The 21,232-nt window shown below is 43.7% G+C and overlaps 1 protein-coding gene across 1 annotated transcript in view; it reads left to right on the top strand.

Moving 5' to 3' along the window:
- The window catches only part of LOC148022134 (germin-like protein 9-3), a 28,201-nt gene extending 7,319 nt beyond the window's left edge, over positions 1 to 20,882 (top strand). The window contains exons 2-4 of the mRNA XM_087696804.1: positions 12,918 to 12,932; positions 20,268 to 20,380; positions 20,429 to 20,882. Of these exons, the coding sequence (XP_087552930.1) occupies positions 12,918 to 12,932; positions 20,268 to 20,380; positions 20,429 to 20,882 (582 nt within the window). The remainder of the gene's footprint in view (positions 1 to 12,917; positions 12,933 to 20,267; positions 20,381 to 20,428) is intronic.
- The last annotated feature ends 350 nt before the right edge of the window (positions 20,883 to 21,232 follow it).

Here is a 21,232-nt window from a genome sequence, read left to right as displayed (position 1 = left end):
TGGTTGCACCATGCATATGCTCTTGTTCTTGATGCAGCATTCGTTGTTGATCAAATTGTTGTTGATGTAATAGCTGCTATTGCTGCATAGTTCACTCCATCTCCTGATTTTGCAACATAATGGCAGAAGAAAGAGTTTGCAATAAATTATTCATCTCATTGGTCAAAAAGCAAGAAGCACTCGATGATGAAGTAGCTGGAATATTCGAAGAGTCTCTCATCTTGACTATCGGAAGCGACACTTTCACGTCGGGTTCACCAGGTGTCGCACGCGATTCTCGCGGAGGGGGGGATTCATGACAATCACTCGTCACAGGGACACTAAGCGAGATGGAGGGAAGTCAAGATAATTTCATGAATATATACTTGTTGTTCATTTTGAAGAACATAAAGAAGTTGCTCATTTGTTGTAGATTGAGAGCAAGAAAGGCAGAGAGTTCACCTGTATGTCATCATAGATATGAAGCTAAAAGAAGGAGTTAATCTTCCTTATGTTATGAGATTCCAAAGAGTTAAAGTATGTCAAAGCATGAACATATTGAGTACAAAGAGGTCAAGGTTTAATAACAAGGGAAGCAAAGCTGGGAGGCTTCGTTTTATGCATCAAAGAGTTTCATCAAACATATGATCCTATATGAAGTAGGGATTTTAGAAATCCTTTCTTACTGTCTTAACTTCCTTGCAATTGGGTTTTAGCTTCGACATCTTCATGCTGACTTCTTTGATATGAAGAACTCTTCACCAAAGATCAAGGTAGAAGTCATCCTCTTTATGGTAAACGTCTTTAATTTGTTTCTGCATTATCAGTTGAACTCTGCAAACTCTAGCTCCAGCGTGATGATGAGACTTTCTTCCCCATGCTGAATGAATTCATAACTTTTCTTTCTCAACTAGTTTCCTATCACGGGGACTTTATCCATCATGCCATGCTTACGTAGGGGTGTCCCAAGCCAAGCAGGTTGATATGTACATGATGTTGGTGGGATTCATGACCTCCTAGTTCTTCACGGCTCCTCCGATGAGATGCTTTATGTTAGAGAAGATCATAAACAAAGGGGTAGTGTGGTTGCCTTGGTCATTTGGTGATGTTCTCCACCCGAAGTAATCGAGTGTAGGCCGACAGTGAGAAAAGCCGCCAATTATCAGGCTAATTGAGATCAAGACTTGCTCGACTGGTGCGGTAAGTGTGGACGTGTGGAAGGTGCTATCAGAGAAGGTGGTGCGCCAATGGCCTCACTCGTACCACCACGACATCCTCCAATCAAGATGAAGTAGCAGCGGCCGAAAAAGTCGAAGATCAAGCACTCCTCATCCACAATAGTACTATAGACATCCAATTGTTATCTCATCGCCCTTCGGCTTCGTCCTTCCGTTCAATGTTGTTGACTCCCTCCTTTATGTCACCTCGTCCTCCATCACAACTCTCGGCTCTCCTTTGTCTCATCCTCTCTTCGTCACCTTGTTGCAGTTATCGACATCCGCCATCTCCTTTGCTTCAAGTCTTCATTATTCCACCCCACGTCTTCCTCCCTTTATCATCGCTTTTATAATGAACCTTCTCCTCGAAAAAACTTCAAAAAAGCCATCGATTAAAGCATCGTGTTTTTCTCATCATTTAAAGCTTTTGTATGAGGCTTTTTCACCACCTTAGGTGTCTCTTCCGTCATGCATTACACGAGCATGATGAAAACCTACTGATTAACTTGCTTCCTCTAACATCACCATACCAGAATTATTGCACTTCTTCAAACATATTCTCTGATCCTGTAACTTCTTTGCATCTTCTCTAAACCTTGGATTAGCATATTTCAGTCCCATACAGTGACACTAAATCAGTCGCCTCCTCTATCATGCTTATGTTACTGATTAATTACCACTCTTTTAGAAATTTTGACATTGCAAGCTCCATAAACATGTTGGCCAGCTTCTAGTTTTACTCCCAAGATAGTAGCCCTTTCTCAGATACGTGCAAGCTCTTCAAGCAAAATACAAGCAGGGCTTTCAATCTTACCATAATTGACGTTGTAATCTCCGCAGACATGCCAGATTTGGGAACATTGTAGCCATCTTGACTCTTCACAATTTGTTTTCCTCTTCTACATGATCGGCCTCATAAAATGGATCTCTATGTATACAAGAATCCACTGTATAGATGTTTGGATCCATGAGATGCAAGCAATCAAACGATGCTCCCACACAAAAAATTATGGATGCATTGAAGAAATTGTGCCTAGCTTAACTACAAGTGCTCGTGCATCATGCAAATGCAAACACACACAACGAAAAATATACTCCTAATGGTGCTGACTAATGTTTTCAAATTCTTGGCGAAAAACTCCGCCCTCAAATTGTTGAGATATCGAGCTCCACTCGTGATATGCCAGGGTGACCCTTGTGCATTTATGTCACCGACTTGTCAGTTGCAGATGCGGTTGGTACACCGCCCATGAATAATAGCTACATGACCGCTATCCTTATCTACTCTAGTTCATGGCTCAGTTAGTATGCCACCTTAGTTATTTGAGTTTGGTTTGAGACCCATATATAGGGTTCTTCTATTTCTTTGTATGAGAGTTCTTTTGGCTTACACAACTAAGAAGAGAAAAATTGTTTTCAGCCTCCACCTCTGTGTGTATTCCCCCATTGTGCAAGCAAGAAAGCTACAAGTGAGACTCCTTCCTTCTCTCCCACAATCTTGACATGGTATCAGAGCCTTGTTCGTGGTAAGGAGCTCAAGAAAGCAAGCCAAGCTCGCGGTGTTTTGGTAAGAGGAGCAATGTTGCTTTCATTTTCTGATTTGGGAGCAGATCTCTGCAGGTAGCTGTAATATTTCCGCACACTGCGTACCGTAAATATTGACTTCCCGCACGTCGTGTAAATCTCGTGCAAAGATTATCACTAGTGCCAGCAGCTAATCTATAACCACACGCGGAAAATGGAGACACTCCACCTTAGGAAAATAAGGCCGGGGATTCAAACCTGCATAGCCGCGGGAAAACAGCCTCTTGGGAAGAGGTCAAGAGGATAAGGTAATTGCAAATTTTTTTATTATCTTCCCCAGCCGATGTGTGGCTGGGGGAAAGGGATGGGCTAGTAAGGGCAGCATGAGGAGGTGGAGGGAGAGAGCCATGCAACGGGCCACGTGGGGAGGTCCCCTCTCCCCCCCTTGGACTATAAGAACCCCCTCTTGGGGGGGGGGAAAAAAAAAAGGAAGATAAGGCGGCAGAAGACTGTCGTGAAGGGGACGGGCTGTGAGAAGGAGGGAAGGTCGCCGGGTGGAGAAGAGGTCGCCGTGGAGAGGGAAGCCGCCACGCTACCGCCCGGTCCGCCAGCCGCCAGCCGCGACAGTCCACCGCCCTGCAGGAAGCCGCCCGGCCACTTCCGTCTGCCGCCGCCGCTGGATTTCGACTCTCCCCCCCTGCCGACCTGGACACTGCTGCCAGAAGCTTCTTAGAAGCTTCTCTAGGAAGCTTCTAAGCGGGCTTCTCTAAGCCCCCTTCCCGTGGAGTCCCTTATAGCCCATTTTACCCCGGGATTTCTAAGTCCCCTTGCCTTGGATCTCACACAAGCCATTCCCTAGGCGGGTTTTAAAGCCCTCCCTTTTGATCCTCAATACGCCCATTCCGGCCTTTGATGCGAAGGAAGCTACTAAGGCCCTAGGCCCGGTTATTCATAAAAAAAGAAGAGGGGTTTCTCTAGCCCTTCCCACTCGATTTTCCCCCATAAGCCCATTGAAGAGGGTTGCTTAAGGTTTTTTTTTTCAAGAACCTTTACCCCAGAATTTTGAAGAAATTAAGAATAAAGGCCTTCCATAAGGCCAAATTCCGCAAGCTGGTATTCTCAAGGATCCACATTTCGAAAGGGATCTCCCGCGTACCAGGGAGAAAAGAGCAAGATCTTGAGGCTGCGTACCAGGGCGAGCAAATTCACAGATTGCGTAAGGGAAAAGGCAACCTGGAAGTCCGTAATTATGTCATAATGGCCCCTAAAAAGTCACAAGACGCGCCTGCGGAAGGATCTTCTCCTAGTATTTACGTGGATATTTTCCGGAGCCCACAAGTCCAGGTTTTATCTATTTGGATTCCACACAGAAGTATTGAATTAATCACGATAACTTCATGGATTAGGAAGCACTCATGCATGTCAAATGCAACTAGTCAAGTTAAATGCAATTGGAAAATGAATTGGCTATTTGAACATTTATTAGAAATAGCTTAAGATATGAAAATTGATCATTGGTACGTTCAATGGAGTTAATGAAAAGAGCATAAGGTGTCTATGCATTTGCAGGACCTTATTAGTAAGTTTCCTTTTGTGCATTCAAAAGAGACGAGCCTAGGACAACTGTTGCCTCATTACAAGGTTGAAATTGTTGAGGTACACCTTTTTACTAGGCATGGAAAGATTAATGGCATGTCACATTTTTAGATAAATCTTCCTTGTAATGATTCATGAGGAAAAGCTAACACCCATAAGATGTTATTCGAAAAGGAATAGAAGGGCACGAAAATGATCTATGGACTTGCAAGTGGCATGACTATTTGATGAAAGTCCTAGTAGGACCTAGGAAAGTTAGTGTCCAGATTATCAGGCATTTTTACCTTACCAAGGAAAGATAGGGTTATTGTGAACCATGTGATGCGTAAAAGCAATAAATCGCATGTTTACGTGTATTGGTGTAGTTGTAACTATTGTTCTCCATTAGATGTAGTTTATTACCTTTAGAAGGTTCATCCTTGTCGCAATACAAGTATATTGAGTTGTCTAAGTAACCTCAAACACAAGGGATTCATATGGGCATGGCTCAGTCGATATGATAGGTATCCCAAGTGCCAAGTGCAATAAGAATTCGACCTAGTTTTACACTTGTTGCCAAGTCTAAACCCGCAAACCCAAAGATCTTACACACGTTCACGAAATGTCGAATCAATTGGATGTTCATGCATAAAATGATCTAAGGTTTTATCCTAAGGATCATTCGTTCTAATGATGAAACTCCGACGGAGTTGCAAATTACTAGGACCATGGGCCAACATAATTAGGAATGGGTTGGAGGATACCCTAAACCCTGCTACTCGGCTAGAGGTAATTCCGTGGCCGGAGGACGCCATTCAATGGGTGGAATGATCCCGTGGAATGATGCAACACATGTGCAAAAAGGTTGCAACATCGTATAGACTTGAGATTTGTCCACAAGAGAGTTTTGTCATCTCTCGAAATGAGGTTGGCAAGTTATTGAAAGAATTTAACTTACAAGAGGATGGGTAATCATCCTGTTACTCACTTTTCTTGGGAAATAATTGCCAAGGAAAAAGGAAAGTTAGGTATTTGCCTTGAAGCAAATGACCAGACAATAAACTAAAGCGACATGGTCGCTGGAACCTACCACAACAAAACCTAAAGTATTGGTAGGGTATGGCCCTAACCCAAGAATGATAGGAATCTTGCCAAGTTGCAATTGATTCCGGATCGAATGCGGGTTGCATTCGGAGAGAAGGAGTCACTCCTTAACAGTTTGCCAGCTAAACGACCATTGGAAATTGATTGTGCTTGTAACAGTTTAGAAAGCACTGTTTGCATTGTTTGCTCAATGAACTAAAGGATGAAAATATATCTAAAGCTTCAGGTTGAAGCCTGAAGGGAGAGGCAGCTTCAGTTACCCCCGACTGCCTGCCTGACCCTAACCAAGGGGGTTGTTAACCGCGCCGGGAACGTGGACCGAACCCGCCGTGAGAGGTCTCTCCGTTGAGTTCTACTTGGAGCAGGAGGACGCTTGGGTGCCAGGGGGGGCTCTGGCCGTAAATCCCTCGCCTTCCGGGCCCTGCACAAGAGGCTAACGTGACTCGGGATTGGATCTCGAGGCCCGCATACTAGTCTACGGGCGGAAACTTGGATTAGTGATCCCTGGTGGATTACTGGATAGCCTTCGGGCGGATTATGAATACGCCTACAGGCGGGAACTCCTTGTATTTCAAAGATAAAAGGATAAAATGATAATAAAGAAGTTTTTGGCATTGTTTTCTTTATGTCCTGTGATAAGATTATGTGAAGGAACCGGTGCATAACAGGGTTAATCAAAGAAGCTGTTTGTATATGTCAAACTAATGTGGTAGGTAATTACATAACTAAAACAAACCGAGGAAAGTGCGGAGGATGGACCATGGGTCCGTCCTATGGATGGGTGGTCCCGGTTAGCCGGGAACTTTTCTCAAAGTCTTCAACGAACAGAGGATGATCGTCAACACCGAAACAAGTAACTAGGAAACCTTAATTCCGGTCGATCCTAAGTGGGAAACGGCCAGGACACTTCCGCTACGTGGCAGACGCGGGAAGACCTAGATCGCAAGTCCCGTAACATTCCATGGGAGTGCCGGGCGGAGCTTTCTAGACATCCTTCCCGATGGACTGCTAAGACGTGTCCAGAATGATTCTAGTGGACACGTTACAGTTGGTATCAGAGCGAACCAACAAAGGATTTGTTTTTAGGAAATTTTAATAAGAAGAAGTAAAGGAAATGTTGTGTCCCCAAACATTTCCTTACTTTGAATGTTGTATTGCAGAATTATGAAGCATGGAACAGGTTCTTAGTGTTCCGAGTCATGTTCATGACCGTGATGCATTCCACGAATTATCGACAAAGGGTTGAGATGATGAACATCCTAGACCGCATTTACAATCCATCACCTGTGTACGTGGAATGGAGATGGATGGGTGTTTTAGGGATCTATTACATAACTGCCTATCAACCTGCGTACCTTCAAATTAACTTGAAGAGAATCAAGTGGATGGAGGATTTGAAGATCGTAAAGCTGTTCGTCTTTATTGAGACTCACGCAAACGCGACCCTACAGGTTGGAGGTCGAAGGGTTAACCAGAATAAGTATGTGTACGGGGAAGTGATTCAAAGAATCCCTGCCGACCGAATCAAGGTTTTGGGACGTCATGTGAAGAAGGGATATCAAAGGAAAAGATACCCTAATCTTCCAATGAACTATCGATTCCTAAAAATCGATGACCCCAATCCGTACTACTACTCAGTTCCTGTAGCTGAATGCAATAATATCTTATTCTCCTCGAATTAATGTATCAACTTGTTCCATCACCCCAAGAAATAATTGTACCTCGAAAGGGCTATGTTGATATGAATGGAATAAAACTTTTTTTTAAATCAACGATTGTCTCGACTATGAATATTGATAAAGAAGTAAAGTGATTTGGTCACTTGGCTAAAGGAATATGCGGACGTAGTTTCTGAAGAGTTAACAAAACGTCCACTTCAAAGAGAAGTAGATCATGAGATCAAGCCAGTAATAGGAGCTACGTCAATTGCGAAGAGACCATATAGAAAATCTATATCGGAAGCAATTGAGTTGAAGGAACAACTCAAGCAACTATTAAACCAAGGCTACATTCGACCTAGCAATTCACCATGGGGAGCTCCAGTCCTATTCCAGAAAAAGAAAGATGGGACACTTCGACTATGTATTGATTTCCGTGGGTTGAATCAATCAACAGTCAAGAACAAGTATCCTATTTCTAGAATAGATGAGCTTCTCGATCGCCTTCAAGGTGCAAAGATCTTCTCCAAAATTGATCTCAGGTCAGGTTACTATCAAATCAGGATCAAGGATGAGGATATTCCAAAAACAGCCTTCAATACAAGATATGGGCACTTTGAATTCTTGGTTATGTCATTCGGGCTTACAAATGCACTTGCCACCTTCAATAGATTAATGCAGGATATTTTTAGACCATATCTTGATGATTTCGTGCTTGTCTTCTTCGACGACATTTTAGTCTATTCATGAACCTCAACTACGGGTTGTTTTGGAGACAATGGGGTCTCATAAGCTGTATGCAAAAATGAAGAAGCCAAAGTCAGAGATGTGCTTGAATGGCCAGTACCAGTATCCCTCAAAGAAATACGCAGTTTTCTTGGCTTGACAGGATGGTATAGGATCTTTATCAAAAACTACGCTTTGATTGCAGCACCTCTTACCGACTTACTAAAGAAGCAGACTTCTATTACATGGTCAACTCCCGAGCAAAATAGCTTCGACCAATTGAAGCAATGTTTGGTATTGGCACCTATTCTGAAACTTCCTGACCTCAATAAGGAGTTCGAGGTAGTAACTGATGCCAGCATTCTTGCCTTGGGGTGTGTTCTCATGCAGGAAGGTCATCCCGTAGCATATTCTTCAAGGAAATTGAAGAGTCATGAAAAGAATTATGCCACGCATGATCTGGAGTTATTAGATGTCATCCATGCTCTAAAGCTTTGGAGACACTACCTGATGGGTAACAAGTTTACTCTAGTAACAGATCATAAGAGTCTCAAATGGATTTTTACCCAGAACGAGCTCAACATGAGGCAACGTCGATGGATCGAAGTATTGGAGTATGATTTTGAAATCAAGTATCGTCCAGGGAAAGAGAATATAGTTGTTGATGCACCCAATCGCAAGGCATTCCTTAATTCACTAATCTTGCAAAATCTATCAATAGCTAGATCTCTAGCTACAGAGGTATCCATGCCAAGCAACCCTATTTTCAAACTAGCTAAGAGAGGAAGCATGCCATATCAAAAGGTGCTAAGGGAAATCTCTATCAAGGACCAGGAACAAAAGCTATAGGCCAAAGGTCATGAATTCTCTGTCAATAATGGACATGGCTACTATAGAATGAGAGCAGGTATACCAACAAGCCAGTTATTTAAATAGAAGATATTGTGCGAAGCTCATGATTTCACTTCCTCGGGACATCAAAGCTGCGAAGGATAGACAGAAGGCATACACGGATTTGAAGTGTCAAGATAGAATATTTGAGGAAGGAGACATGGTCTTCATTCATGTATGCCCAAAGAAGAGTTCTCTATCCTTAGGAGATTGCAGGAAGCTAAGTCCAAGGTATTGTGGACCATACAAGATCCTCAAGTGCTTAAGACCTAATGCTTATAGACTGCAACTCCTTGAAAACCTAAAGGTTCATAATATATTCCATAACCGTCTATTGAAGAATGAAGTATGTACCTAATCCTAGTCATGTACTTGATGACCAACAAATTGTAATGCCTAGTCAAGGAGTCCTTGAACAAAGGCCGGACAAGATTTGAGATGCTAGGGTGAGACAACTGAGATCCAGAACCTTGAGAGAATGCCTCGTCCAGTGGAAAGATTATCCCAAGGAGGATGCTACCTGGATGGATGAAAGCTCTCTCAATCTTCAATATCCCCAGTTTATCTCGAGATGAGGACATCTCGATTCTTCTAAGGGGGAGAGAATGTAATATTTCCGCACACTGCGTACCGTAAATATTGACTTCCCGCACGTCGTGTAAATCTCGTGCAAAGATTATCACTAGTGCCAGCAGCTAATCTATAACCACACGCGGGAAATGGAGACACTCCACCTTAGGAAAATAAGGCCGGGGATTCAAACCTGCATAGCCGCGGGAAAACAGCCTCTTGGAAAGAGGTCAAGAGGATAAGGTAATTGCAAATTTTTTTATTATCTTCCCCAGCCGATGTGTGGCTGGGGGAAAGGGATGGGCTAGTAAGGGCAGCATGAGGAGGTGGAGGGAGAGAGCCATGCAACGGGCCACGTGGGGAGGTCCCCTCTCCCCCCCTTGGACTATAAGAACCCCCTCTTGGGGGGGGGGGGAAAAAAAAAAAGGAAGATAAGGCGGCAGAAGACTGTCGTGAAGGGGACGGGCTGTGAGAAGGAGGGAAGGTCGCCGGGTGGAGAAGAGGTCGCCGTGGAGAGGGAAGCCGCCACGCTGCCGCCCGGTCCGCCAGCCGCCAGCCGCCACAGTCCGCCGCCCTGCAGGAAGCCGCCCGGCCACTTCCGTCTGCCGCCGCCGCTGGATTTCGACTCTCCCCCCCTGCCGACGTGGACACTGCTGCCAGAAGCTTCTTAGAAGCTTCTCTAGGAAGCTTCTAAGGGGGCTTCTCTAAGCCCCCTTCCCGTGGAGTCCCTTATAGCCCATTTTACCCCGAGATTTCTAAGTCCCCTTCCCTTGGATCTCACACAAGCCATTCCCTAGGCGGGTTTTAAAGCCCTCCCTTTTGATCCTCAATACGCCCATTCCGGCCTTTGATGCGAAGGAAGCTACTAAGGCCCTAGGCCCGGTTATTCATAAAAAAAGAAGAGGGGTTTCTCTAGCCCTTCCCACTCGATTTTCCCCCATAAGCCCATTGAAGAGGGTTGCTTAAGGTTTTTTTTTTCAAGAACCTTTACCCCAGAATTTTGAAGAAATTAAGAATAAAGGCCTTCCATAAGGCCAAATTCCGCAAGCTGGTATTCTCAAGGATCCACATTTCGAAAGGGATCTCCCGCGTACCAGGGAGAAAAGAGCAAGATCTTGAGGCTGCGTACCAGGGCGAGCAAATTCACCGATTGCGTAAGGGAAAAGGCAACCTGGAAGTCCGTAATTATGTCATAATGGCCCCTAAAAAGTCACAAGACGCGCCTGCGGAAGGATCTTCTCCTAGTATTTACGTGGATATTTTCCGGAGCCCACAAGTCCAGGTTTTATCTATTTGGATTCCACACAGAAGTATTGAATTAATCACGATAACTTCATGGATTAGGAAGCACTCATGCATGTCAAATGCAACTAGTCAAGTTAAATGCAATTGGAAAATGAATTGGCTATTTGAACATTTATTAGAAATAGCTTAAGATATGAAAATTGATCATTGGTACGTTCAATGGAGTTAATGAAAAGAGCATAAGGTGTCTATGCATTTGCAGGACCTTATTAGTAAGTTTCCTTTTGTGCATTCAAAAGAGACGAGCCTAGGACAACTGTTGCCTCATTACAAGGTTGAAATTGTTGAGGTACACCTTTTTACTAGGCATGGAAAGATTAATGGCATGTCACATTTTTAGATAAATCTTCCTTGTAATGATTCATGAGGAAAAGCTAACACCCATAAGATGTTATTCGAAAAGGAATAGAAGGGCACGAAAATGATCTATGGACTTGCAAGTGGCATGACTATTTGATGAAAGTCCTAGTAGGACCTAGGAAAGTTAGTGTCCAGATTATCAGGCATTTTTACCTTACCAAGGAAAGATAGGGTTATTGTGAACCATGTGATGCGTAAAAGCAATAAATCGCATGTTTACGCGTATTGGTGTAGTTGTAACTATTGTTCTCCATTAGATGTAGTTTATTACCTTTAGAAGGTTCATCCTTGTCGCAATACAAGTATATTGAGTTGTCTAAGTAACCTCAAACACAAGGGATTCATATGGGCATGGCTCAGTCGATATGATAGGTATCCCAAGTGCCAAGTGCAATAAGAATTCGACCTAGTTTTACACTTGTTGCCAAGTCTAAACCCGCAAACCCAAAGATCTTACACACGTTCACGAAATGTCGAATCAATTGGATGTTCATGCATAAAATGATCTAAGGTTTTATCCTAAGGATCATTCGTTCTAATGATGAAACTCTGACGGAGTTGCAAATTACTAGGACCATGGGCCAACATAATTAGGAATGGGTTGGAGGATACCCTAAACCCTGCTACTCGGCTAGAGGTAATTCCGTGGCCGGAGGACGCCATTCAATGGGTGGAATGATCCCGTGGAATGATGCAACACATGTGCAAAAAGGTTGCAACATCGTATAGACTTGAGATTTGTCCACAAGAGAGTTTTGTCATCTCTCGAAATAAGGTTGGCAAGTTATTGAAAGAATTTAACTTACAAGAGGATGGGTAATCATCCTGTTACTCACTTTTCTTGGGAAATAATTGCCAAGGAAAAAGCAAAGTTAGGTATTTGCCTTGAAGCAAATGACCAGACAATAAACTAAAGCGACATGGTCGCTGGAACCTACCACAACAAAACCTAAAGTATTGGTAGGGTATGGCCCTAACCCAAGAATGATAGGAATCTTGCCAAGTTGCAATTGATTCCGGATCGAATGCGGGTTGCATTCGGAGAGAAGGAGTCACTCCTTAACAGTTTGCCAGCTAAACGACCATTGGAAATTGATTGTGCTTGTAACAGTTTAGAAAGCACTGTTTGCATTGTTTGCTCAATGAACTAAAGGATGAAAATATATCTAAAGCTTCAGGTTGAAGCCTGAAGGGAGAGGCAGCTTCAGTTACCCCCGACTGCCTGCCTGACCCTAACCAAGGGGGTTGTTAACCGCGCCGGGAACGTGGACCGAACCCGCCGTGAGAGGTCTCTCCGTTGAGTTCTACTTGGAGCAGGAGGACGCTTGGGTGCCAGGGGGGGCTCTGGCCGTAAATCCCTCGCCTTCCGGGCCCTGCACAAGAGGCTAACGTGACTCGGGATTGGATCTCGAGGCCCGCATACTAGTCTACGGGCGGAAACTTGGATTAGTGATCCCTGGTGGATTACTGGATAGCCTTCGGGCGGATTATGAATACGCCTATAGGCGGGAACTCCTTGTATTTCAAAGATAAAAGGATAAAATGATAATAAAGAAGTTTTTGGCATTGTTTTCTTTATGTCCTGTGATAAGATTACGTGAAGGAACCGGTGCATAACAGGGTTAATCAAAGAAGCTGTTTGTATATGTCAAACTAATGTGGTAGGTAATTACATAACTAAAACAAACCGAGGAAAGTGTGGAGGATGGACCATGGGTCCGTCCTATGGATGGGTGGTCCCGGTTAGCCGGGAACTTTTCTCAAAGTCTTCAACGAACAGAGGATGATCGTCAACACCGAAACAAGTAACTAGGAAACCTTAATTCCGGTCGATCCTAAATGGGAAACGGCCAGGACACTTCCGCTATGTGGCAGACGCGGGAAGACCTAGATCGCAAGTCCCGTAACATTCCATGGGAGTGCCGGGCGGAGCTTTCTAGACATCCTTCCCGATGGACTGCTAAGACGTGTCCAGAATGATTCTAGTGGACACGTTACAGTAGCACAGCCGGAAATTGCAGGAGTGCATTGTCTCAGGTTGAGATGCCCTTCGCGGTGAAGCAAGAGGACAGTATATGCTGCGGGCAAGGGCTTTAGCCCTTGACGACCCTGTTTTTTTTATTTGAGGCCATTTCGGGGCTTGTTTTGGAGGCGGAAGTTTTCTGCACGCACTCAGAAAAAGGCCCAGTTTTATGCTGTGCAACCACTGTTCTACAGGTCGGTGAAAAGTTACCACAGAAATTGCATCGTATGCTTATGTGCAGAGACATTGGGAGTTACAAAATCATCATTGGTTCCTGTTTATGCAAAATCATCACTTGGAAGTCACTGTGTGGTCAAATACCACTTTCGCCAATTTTGCAGATTTGCCCTTGTGAGGGTGAAGCTGTGTTTTTTCCAGTGACAGAATTTTTTGCAGTGTTCTGTAATGGCATCTGATTCTCTTTCACAGATTGTAACTGAAAAGCTTGACAAGAACAACTTCCAAGCATGGAAGTTTAGAATGATGAATTTCCTTATGGGAAAAGGATATTGGGAATTTGTTGCAGGAAATGAAGAAGAACCAGTTCTTCCTGATGTTCCCAATCAACAGCAAATGCAGGCATTTAAAGCATGGCATGAGAGAGCCAGGAAAGTTATGTATTGGCTGTCTATCAGTATTTCAGACTCTATGATTGTGCATATTCAGGATGCAAGTACGCCAAAGGAGGCATGGGATACTTTGTCAAAAATATATAGCACAAATACGCAAGCCAGGAAAATGCAGCTCAAGCAAGAGTTGCATAATGTGCAAAGAGAAAGTATGAGCATCAATGACTACCACATGAAGGTGAAGAAGATTGCAGATGCACTTGCTTCCATTGGGTCGCTAGTGGAAGATGATGATTTAGTTTCTGTGACCTTGAATGGTCTAGGAAAGGATTATGCACAGTTTCGGACATCCATTTCAGTTCGTGAAAGATTTCCTGATTTTGAGGAGTTGATTGCTCTTCTAATTTCTGAGGAGCAGAGAAATGGTGGTGCATCTTCTTCAGGAGGAACTTCAAAAGAAGCTGTCTTCTACTCAAATGCTGGAAGAGGTAGAGGCAGAGGTAGAGGAGGCCGATTTGGAGGCCGTGGTAGAAATCAGAATATGCAGCAAACTCAAGAAAGCCAGTCCTATGGAGGAGGACGTGGTAACTCTAGAGGCAGGGGGAGCCAAAGAGGTCGTGGTGGATGGCAAAGAGGCCAAAATACAAACAGCAATGTTGAATGCTACTACTATGGTAAAATGGGTCATATGGCTAAAGACTGCTATAAAAAGCAGAATGACATCATGAATGGGAAATTGCAACAAGGGAATTATGCATCTTCTAGTAGACAGGATGATGACAGAAATGAGCATTTGTTTATGGTGCAGCACATGAACAATTCTGTGACAAGTGCAGAAGAAAGCAACGATGTGTGGTATGTTGACTCAGGTGCATCAAACCACATGACAGGTTATACAGAATGGATGGAGGATGCAAGGAAAATGGAAAAACCAGGATTTGTGGAGACTGGTGATGATACTGCACATCCTATTGTGCAGATTGGAAAAACTCATTTGTCTATGCAGGATGGGAAAAAGAAATACCTGTCCGATGTATTTAATGTCCCGAATATCACCAAGAATCTAGTTTCTGTTGGTCAAATGGTTGAGCAGGGCTTGCATGTCAGATTTAATCCTCATGGATGCTTTGTTGAGGATATGAAAAATAAAGGTCGCTTGATAGCAAAAGGAAAGAAGAAGGGCAGAATGTTTACATTGGATGCAGACATGTCTGAATTGAGTGCAGCAATGTTTGCACATGGGACCGGTGTAGTTGCAGATATTGATATCTGGCATAAACGCATTGGTCATGTTAATATACAGCGACTTAAATCAATGCAGGCCCAAAATATTGTTGCAGGATTGCCCAAATTCAAGGTTGCAGAAATGCATAAGGTATGTGAAGCCTGTCAGTTTGGAAAACAGGCAAGGAAACCATTTCCTAGACATGTTCAAGAGAGTGAGAAGCCATTGGAATTAATCCACTCTGATGTGTGGACTACTAAAGCTGCATCTCTTGGAGGCTGTCATTATTTTGTCACTTTTATTGATGACTATAGCAGAAAAGTTTGGGTGTATTTTATGAAAAAGAAAAGTGAACTTTTTGGGCATTTTAAAACTCTTAAAGCTATGGCTGAAAAAGAAACAGGCCTGTAGATAAAATGCCTAAGGTCAGATGGAGGGGGAGAGTACCTCTCAAATGAGTTTGCAAGGTTCCTGCAGGAGCATGGCATAAAGCAGCAATATTCATGCAGTCATACCCGACAGCAAAATGGAATTGCAGAAAGGAAAAACAGGCATATTGGAGAGGTATCTCGTGCCATGCTCAATGAAAAAGACTTGCTAGATTTTTATTGGGCTGAAGCAGTTGCTACAGGAGTCTACATAATAAACAAGACTCCCACTGCAGCAATACATGGAATGACTCCAGAGGAGAGGTATACTGGTAGGAAACCAGATATTTCTCATTTGAAAATTTTTGGTTGCATTGCCTATGTACATGTGCCAGATGAGTTGAGATCCAAGTTGGATCCAAAAGCTGAGAAGTGCATCTTTATTGGTTACTCTCTGCAGTAAAAAGGGTATAGATGCTATAACCCTTCTACTCGTAAGTTTACAGTGAGCAGAGAAGTTGTTTTTGATCAGATGAGTAGCTGGTATAAACCAGTAAATGTGATTGATGATGTAGATGCACAAAATGGTAATGCTGCACAGAATTCACAGCAGTAGTCACATAATATTAGTGGACCTGGAGCGTCCTCTAGCAGTGGTTCACATTCTTCGCCATGGACAGGCAGATTGAGATCAGGAGAATCTTCTCAAAGCAATGCAGATAGTGGTATGCAGGTATCACGAAAAGGAAAAGAGAAGGTTGATCAGCCCATGTTTGATATGAATGCAGGTCACTCTTATGTGGATGGTGAATCCAGTGGCTCAGAACAGAGCATTGATGATGAGTTGGGTATTCCTTCTATTGTTACACCTGGAGTAAGAAAGACCAGGGATGTTTTGAGAGCACCTGGGAGTGAACCTACTTTGTGCAGGTCTATGAGAGCTAGGTATCTTGTGGATAGGCTGAAATATGATGGATTTACAGCCATTCACTATGCATATATGGTCAAAATGATACAGGAACCAGAACCCACTTCTTTTGAGGAAGCCATGGGAAAAGAAAAATGGGAGAAAGCCATGGATGAAGAAATGGATGCCTTGGAAGCAAATGCTACATGGGAATTGGTACCTTTGCCTAAAGGTAAAAATGCAATTGGCTGTAAGTGGGTTTATAAGGTGAAGCACAATGCATATGGTTCTGTGAACAGATACAAGGCAAGGTTAGTAGTCAAGGGGTATGCACAAACAAATGGCATTGACTATGAAGAAACATTCAGTTCGGTTGCAAGGATGGCAACCGTAAGAGCAGTCATTGCTATGGCTGCATCAAAGGGATGGTCTTTACATCAGATGGATGTAAAGAATGCCTTCTTGCATGGTGATTTGCAAGAAGAGGTCGATATGGAGCAGGCACCAGGTTATGTGCATGCTGTTCATCCTGAGTTTGTTTGCAGGTTGAAGAAAGCCTTGTATGGCTTGAAGCAAGCACCTAGAGCATGGTCTGACAAGATAGGACACTATCTTGTCACTATTGGCTTTCAGATTCCAAGGCAGATTTCTCACTTTATGTGAGAAAAACAGAGAAAGGTATTATGCTACTTGTCATTTATGTTGATGATTTGATTATGACAGGTGACAATGATGAAGATATCCTTCATGTGAAAGTGCTATTGAAGCAGAAGTTTGAGATGAAGGATTTGGGAGAGCTGCGTTATTTCTTGGGCATTGAGGTGATTAGATCACCAAGTGGGATACAGCTCTTGCAGAGGCAGTATGGATTGGACATGCTGTCCAAATATGGGATGACAGGCTGTAAGCCTATTTCAGTTCCTTTGGAGCAGAATGTGAAGCTAAGCACAGATGCAGGTGAGCTTCTGGAAGACCCTACTATGTACAGACACATAGTAGGAAGTTTGATTTATATGACTTTTACCAGGCCAGATTTGAGGTATGCTATTGGATTGGTAAGTCAGTTTATGCAGACTCCAAGGAAACCGCATTTGGATGCGGCTAGATGCATACTCAGGTATGTGAAGTCCACATTGCAGTATGGACTATTTTATGAGACTAGGGTTCAGATACAGTTGCATGGATACACTGATGCTGATTGGGATGGTAGCATTTCTGATAGACGATCTACCAGTGGATATGTGTTCTCTTTTGGGAGTGCTGCAGTCACTTGGAGCAGCAAGAAACAGCCTACAATTGCCTTATCCAGCACAAAGGCTGAGTACAGGGGTGCAGCAATGGCTGCATGTGAGGTAGCTTGGTTGCATAAGCTACTTTATGATATGCATCAGTCTACAGATGGGCCAGTTGTCATTTATTGTGACAACATGAGCAGTATACACTTGGCAAATAACCCAGTCTATCATGCTAGAACAAAGCACATTGAGGTGCATTATCACTATGTGTGAGAGAGGGTTTTACTAGGTCTTATTGATCTAGTTTATGTCAGCACAGAGGAGCAGGTAGCTGACATATTCACGAAGGCATTGGGCGCAGAGAAGCTACACAAGTTCAGAGACCTGCTTGGTGTGCACGAATTGGGATTGAGCTCGAGAGGGAGTGTTGAGATATCGAGCTCCACTCGTGATATGCAGGGTGACCGTTGTGCATTTATGTCACCGACTTGTCAGTTGCAGATGCGGTTGGTACACCGCCCATGAATAATAGCTACATGACAGCTATCCTTATCTACTCTAGTTCGTGGCTCAGTTAGTATGCCACCTTAGTTATTTGAGTTTGGTTTGAGACCCATATATAGGGTTCTTCTATTTCTTTGTATGAGAGAACTTTTGGCTTACACAACTAAGAAGATAAAAACTGTTTTCAGCCTCCACCTCTATGTGTATTCCCCCATTGTGCAAGCAAGAAAGCTACAAGTGAGACTCCTTCCTTCTCTCCCACAATCTTGACACAAATTTGCAATGGTGGGTGCGTAGCGTCATGACAACATCAATTGTGTCCATCTTTGCTTTGATTTTGCTGTAGTGTATATAAAATTGGCATAGTTTGAGACACTTCTAGTAAGTGCAAGTTCTCCTCCCTCTATATCATCCCATCCTATCTTAAATCATGTATGCACACAATTCAATAAGCATGGGATTAAGTCTAGGGGGTTCAATCTCAAATATGTAAGTGGTATCACATGGGTTTGACAACATAAGGGATTTTTTTGACCCATCTTTTGGATCATTTTTGCACATAGAACCATATCATTTAATAAGGGCATACATAGGTTGAATAGAAAAAATGTATGTTTTACTCATGCAAAAGGTCCACAAATGAGGGATTTTTAGAATAAGCCTTGAACACGTGATAGTAAGGATTTACATATAGTAAACCCCTCAGGGCATTAATAACTAGAGTGATCTCTAGGATAAAAATGCAGCACATTAGAATCTAGCGATAACATCTCATTGAAAAACTTAAATTGACCAATCCCCACTATTGAGTACATAAAAGACAAGAAAGGCAATTAGGACTAATGATCTAGATGGCTCCTAATTTGAAGGCTTAACTAATCTCATGTCCAACCCTAAATTCATCTCATAGAAGAAAAAAAAGGCCTATAACATCTGATGACTAAGATTGCCCTTCATTTTTTAGGCTTGGCCAAACTTGAAGCCTTCAAATATGATGAAACAGATACATATATTCTTGCTTCTTACGTTGCTTGCCCCAAACTTGCATGGAATGAACTTCTTTTCAGGGAAAGGCTAAGGTATTCCCCCTCATTTAGAATTGGCTTGTAATTAGGAACATTTGGGTGAAAACTGACCCTTTACATTTTTCAAGGAAACAAGCTCAACTTATGCTCTAGATGAATACTAATGCTACCAATTATTCAGTAGTTCAACATAAAGTTATGTCAAAAGCCATGGGGAAAGTTGTCAACATAAGGATCACTTGGGAGTGCTATATGTTGTCGACATGAAAAGGACTTAGGAGTGTAATCATAGTCCAAGTCTAAACTTTAGCACGACTCAATGACAAATCATGAGAGTATGGCATACCTAGCCTCGAAGACGAGTCATCAAGTCTTTGGAAAAGTCGATCAGTAGGGTTTCTCTTTCTTGAACTTTTCTTGGTGATGTAGGAAGCTATGCCTTGTTTTTCGTATATGATCATAACATATGTGTATTAAAACAACAACATGATTATATGGTCCGATGCGTCCATGTATAAACCGACCTTCACTTTTTCTATTAATACCTGTGTTCACGAAAAATTGAGATTTGAAATAAAGTGAATTGCAAAATGTAAAAATAAACTTTCAAAATTGGAAAAAGGTTTAAACCTAAAACTTTTAAACAATTTCAGTTACAAAAATGGCATATACACGTAATTTGATTCAAAAATCTCTGCAAAATTTGAGTTAAAGGTTTTGTATCTGCTACCAAAATGTTTTTCGTGAACACCGATTAATACTATACACTTTGCTAAGTAGTCTGCACTGGATAACGACAATATTGATTGTAACGTTGTATCATAGAAGTTGTAATTTATTAGCGTAATGAGGAAGATGTGTTTTATTTTATTTTTGCACGATGCACGAGAAAGAGGGATAGTCCGTGTCACAGTGGTACAAAGTTCACCGGCGCATGGCTTCCTGCAGCAGGCGCTAGGTTGAGCAGACGAGGCTGCCAGCGGCTAGAATTTGGCGTTTGTGGAAGGGCGATTGGATCAGAGCGGACGATCGAAGGCTGCCGGCGATTGGATCGGAGCGGACGCTCAGGATGTACGTCTGATCCCATGACGAGCTGGCTGCTTGTATAAAATGCCACCACGCCCTGGAAATTATATGGAGTAGCTGGGTATTCAAGTGCTAATTCATTGCTCATCAGCCTCGTCTAATATACAAACCTTAGTAGCACCCGAAGCTATATTAGGAGCAGTGTTTGGACGCACGGCAGGACGACGTATAAGCTTAAGCTGCAGGGAGTAAGGTACGTTAGGATCTTCGACTCAGTGTAAAATTATACCATACCCATCCGACAACATAATTAGCTGCTAAGCAGCTTGTGTCCTCCAGGTACGCATATAATTAATAGATATTGGGTGGTCATCATGGAGGCCGGGGTCGCCGGGATCAGAGGGACTTCCGCTGCGGTGATCGCAATCGTGATGGGCGTGACGCTGCTGTGGGTGGGGCACGTGGCGCGGGTGCAGGCGAGCGATCCGGAGGCCACGCAGGACTTCGTGGTGCCAGCGGGGATGAACGCGTCGGACGTGGACGGGAGCTTCTTCACGTTCACGGGCTTCCGGGACAACTACAATATCTGGTGGGCTTCTCTGTTCAACGGCACCACCAGCAACTACAGCAGCAGCAGCGCCTCCCCGTTCGTGAAACCCTCGAAGGCGTTCGTGAGCGAGTTCCCGGCGCTGTCCGGGCTGGGCGTGTCGGCGGCCCTGCTGGGCTTCCCGGCAGCCTCCCAGAACCCGCCCCATACGCACCCGCGCGCCACCGAGCTGCTCTTCGTGCTGGAAGGGTGCCTCCAGGTGGGCTTTGTCGACACCTCCAACAAGCTGTACATGCAGAAGCAGCTGCAGAAGGGGGACCTGTTCGTGTTCCCCAAGGGCCTGGTGCACTTCCAGTACAACCCCAGCTCCACCTCCTCCGCTCGCGCCCTCGCCTCTTTCTCCTCCTCCAACCCTGGGACGGTCTCCCTCCCTTCCACGCTCTTCAACTCCTCCATCCCGGCCTCCGTCCTTGCCCAAGCTTTCCAGGTCTCCGGTTCCACCATCTCCCTGCTGCAGGCCCCATTCCAGTCCGTGTACATCTAGGGCTAGCTCGTTTTCGTTTCCAATAACCGTCGACATCCATTCGTCGCTTTTTTCTCTTCCAGCTGAATTGGCAAAAGGCATGGTGCTTCCTTCTCAATTTATGTATAAGATACGTCTCAATGGGGGATACTTCCTTCTCAGACGACGATGAAAAGGATTTACTTCCTCTTCCTGAAATTTTTTTTCCCGAACCTTGCTTGTGTTCTTGGAGTGGCCTCCTCGGACATACAATCTTAGATCACAATCCATGATCACGTGGAGCTATTGCTATCTTCTTTGGTGGGCATTTATGGGGATTTATAAAAACCTACAACTTGCACACGACACAATGTCAGACCGATGCTTGCCAA

This window comes from Lygodium microphyllum, chromosome 17, assembly GCF_053477565.2.
Source record: "Lygodium microphyllum isolate KBCC chromosome 17, Lygodium_microphyllum_v1.1.10, whole genome shotgun sequence".
Taxonomy (NCBI): Eukaryota; Viridiplantae; Streptophyta; class Polypodiopsida; order Schizaeales; family Lygodiaceae; genus Lygodium; species Lygodium microphyllum.
The sequence above is the reverse complement of the archived record's forward strand: the minus strand, read 5'-3'. Positions and strand labels throughout refer to the sequence as shown.